Here is a 2,076-nt window from a genome sequence, read left to right as displayed (position 1 = left end):
ATGTCTGGAAGAGGAAAGGGCGGCGGGAAAGCTCGGGCCAAGGCCAAGTCTCGCTCCTCCCTGGCTGGACTGCAGTTCCCGGTGGGCCGTGTTCACAGGCACCTGAGAAAGGGCAACTATGCTGAGCGTGTGGGTGCCGGAGCCCCGGTCTATCTGGCTGCTGTGCTCGAGTATCTGACCGCTGAAATCCTGGAGCTGGCCGGGAACGCGGCCCGGGACAACAAGAAGACCCGCATCATCCCCAGACAGCTGCAGCTGGCCGTCAGCAACGACGAGGAGCTCAACAAGTTGCTGGGAGGAGTGACCATCGCACAGGGCGGGGTGCTGCCTAATATCCAGGCCGTGCTGCTGCCCAAGAAAACGTCTGCGGCCTCGTCCAAGAGCAAGCGAAGCGGCCATTCTTTAATCTGATAACCCAAAGGCTCTTTTCAGAGCCACTCACTTTATCTGTAAAAGGGTGATCTGTTGTCTAACCGTCAGACACTGGACTGCTATTCACAGTAGAGCTGTTTCTCGCTTTGCTTTATCAATCCGTAGTTCGCCCTGTGCACATTATTGACATACGTGTTTTAATGCATGTAAATTTATGCTATTTATTGGAGAACATTTTACATATGTAGGAAATATCATTTCCAGCACCATGTCTGAGGTAATTATTTAAATACAGGTACACAATTGCCCCAGAGTGAGAAACAGCATCAAAGATTGATGGCTGAAAAGCACCCCGAACTCAACGGCTCTTTTAAGAGCCACCCACAATCTGAAAAATCTGCGCCATCTTTTCCCTTATTGAGTGAATGAGAAATCTCTTTCTGGAGGATAGAGATTTGTCCCGTTCCGGAATGCTGTGAATGGGACTTCATACCCGCCCCTCACACACACACTCAGATTGAAGGAACAATCAAACTGAACTGAGAGCAGATTTTAAACCCAGTCTGGGATTTGTGACGGACAATGAGGCCCAGCATAATATCAGGACGTAATTATTTACATTTAATGATAACTATATTCAGTTTCAGAATAAGGTTTTTTTTTTCACTCGAGTTATCTGGGCACTGCTCCCGGAGCAGAGTAAAGGCGGGAATGAAGAGGTTATTCGCGGGCTGATCTGTTTATTCCGCAGTTTTCCCAGAGGACGGAATCAGCGAGATCTGCGCACAAGCAGCGCCTGAGTCCATTGCAGCGCTTTAAGATCTGCCTCCCCCCTGCCCTCGCTACTCTCAGGACACAAAGCTGCCTGTTCCACCGGGGGGATTGAGTCAGGAATTCTCTCCACACCTTCCATTGTAACATTCCCGGCCGCTTTCAGGGGATAGGATCAGAAATCAGCCGTTTCCCTCTGTCCCTGTGAAGTCTGTGTGAAGGGGCTGGTTGGTGATCTCTATGTTTCTGCTTTTCCACTGAGGTGAGATTTGCTCCGTTTTAAATTGCTGAACGGGGTCTGATTACCGCGGGTTACAGATAAGAGATTGAGAAATTCAAACTGTTCCTAAAATAGCGCCAGGATTCTGTGAGGGAAAATACAATAAACAGATTATAAAGTGTGAGATTGAAATAGTTTCCTGAACATTCAGGCGTTCCGTTATTTTGTATTTTTCCTGCACTGAAATTGGCGGGTTTTTCCAGTTTGAAAATGTGAACCAATCAAAACCTCCCATTTCTTCTCCCTTGCTCTCCGATTGGTGAAGAATTGGATTGACATGAGAGTGACCAATCAGAGCTGGAGTCTGGCTGCAGCCTCACAAACCGCTCACACTGGTTATTAATAGAGATTAAACTGACGGAATCTGTATTTGAGATATTAAATGTACTTTGTTTCCACAGATAAATATTTGAAGAAACCAGATATTTCCTCCACAGGAGTTACAGGGAAGAATGTCCCAGCTCCTTCTCACAATTCCACAGTCTCCGAGAACAGAAATGATTCCAAAGGCACATTTTCAATCCAGCAATCAAACAGCAGGAATGTGTCCCAATCACATCTAGTTTTCGTACCAGGATGGCCGAGTGGTTAAGGCGTTGGACTTAAGATCCAATGGACATATGTCCGCGTGGGTTCGAACCCCACTCCTGGTA

The 2,076-nt window shown here is 47.4% G+C and overlaps 1 protein-coding gene and 1 non-coding gene across 2 annotated transcripts; both read left to right on the top strand.

The window, feature by feature from the left end:
• On the top strand, nucleotides 1-411 carry LOC144484706 (histone H2A-like). The gene has a single exon (XM_078203148.1). The coding sequence runs from the start codon at nucleotides 1-3 to the stop codon at nucleotides 409-411; it is 411 nt and encodes a 136-aa protein (XP_078059274.1).
• Nucleotides 412-1,993: 1,582 nt separating this feature from the next.
• On the top strand, nucleotides 1,994-2,076 carry trnal-uaa (transfer RNA leucine (anticodon UAA)). The gene has a single exon. It is a non-coding gene; the product is annotated as a tRNA-Leu (tRNA).

This window comes from Mustelus asterias, unplaced genomic scaffold (assembly GCF_964213995.1).
Source record: "Mustelus asterias unplaced genomic scaffold, sMusAst1.hap1.1 HAP1_SCAFFOLD_124, whole genome shotgun sequence".
In the NCBI taxonomy this organism is placed as follows: domain Eukaryota; kingdom Metazoa; phylum Chordata; class Chondrichthyes; order Carcharhiniformes; family Triakidae; genus Mustelus; species Mustelus asterias.
The sequence above is the reverse complement of the archived record's forward strand: the minus strand, read 5'-3'. Positions and strand labels throughout refer to the sequence as shown.

Excerpts from the sequence above, each read along its gene's own strand:
- LOC144484706 (XM_078203148.1), top strand. The coding sequence starts at position 1 with ATGTCTGGAAGAGGAAAGGGCGGCGGGAAAGCTCGGGCCAAGGCCAAG.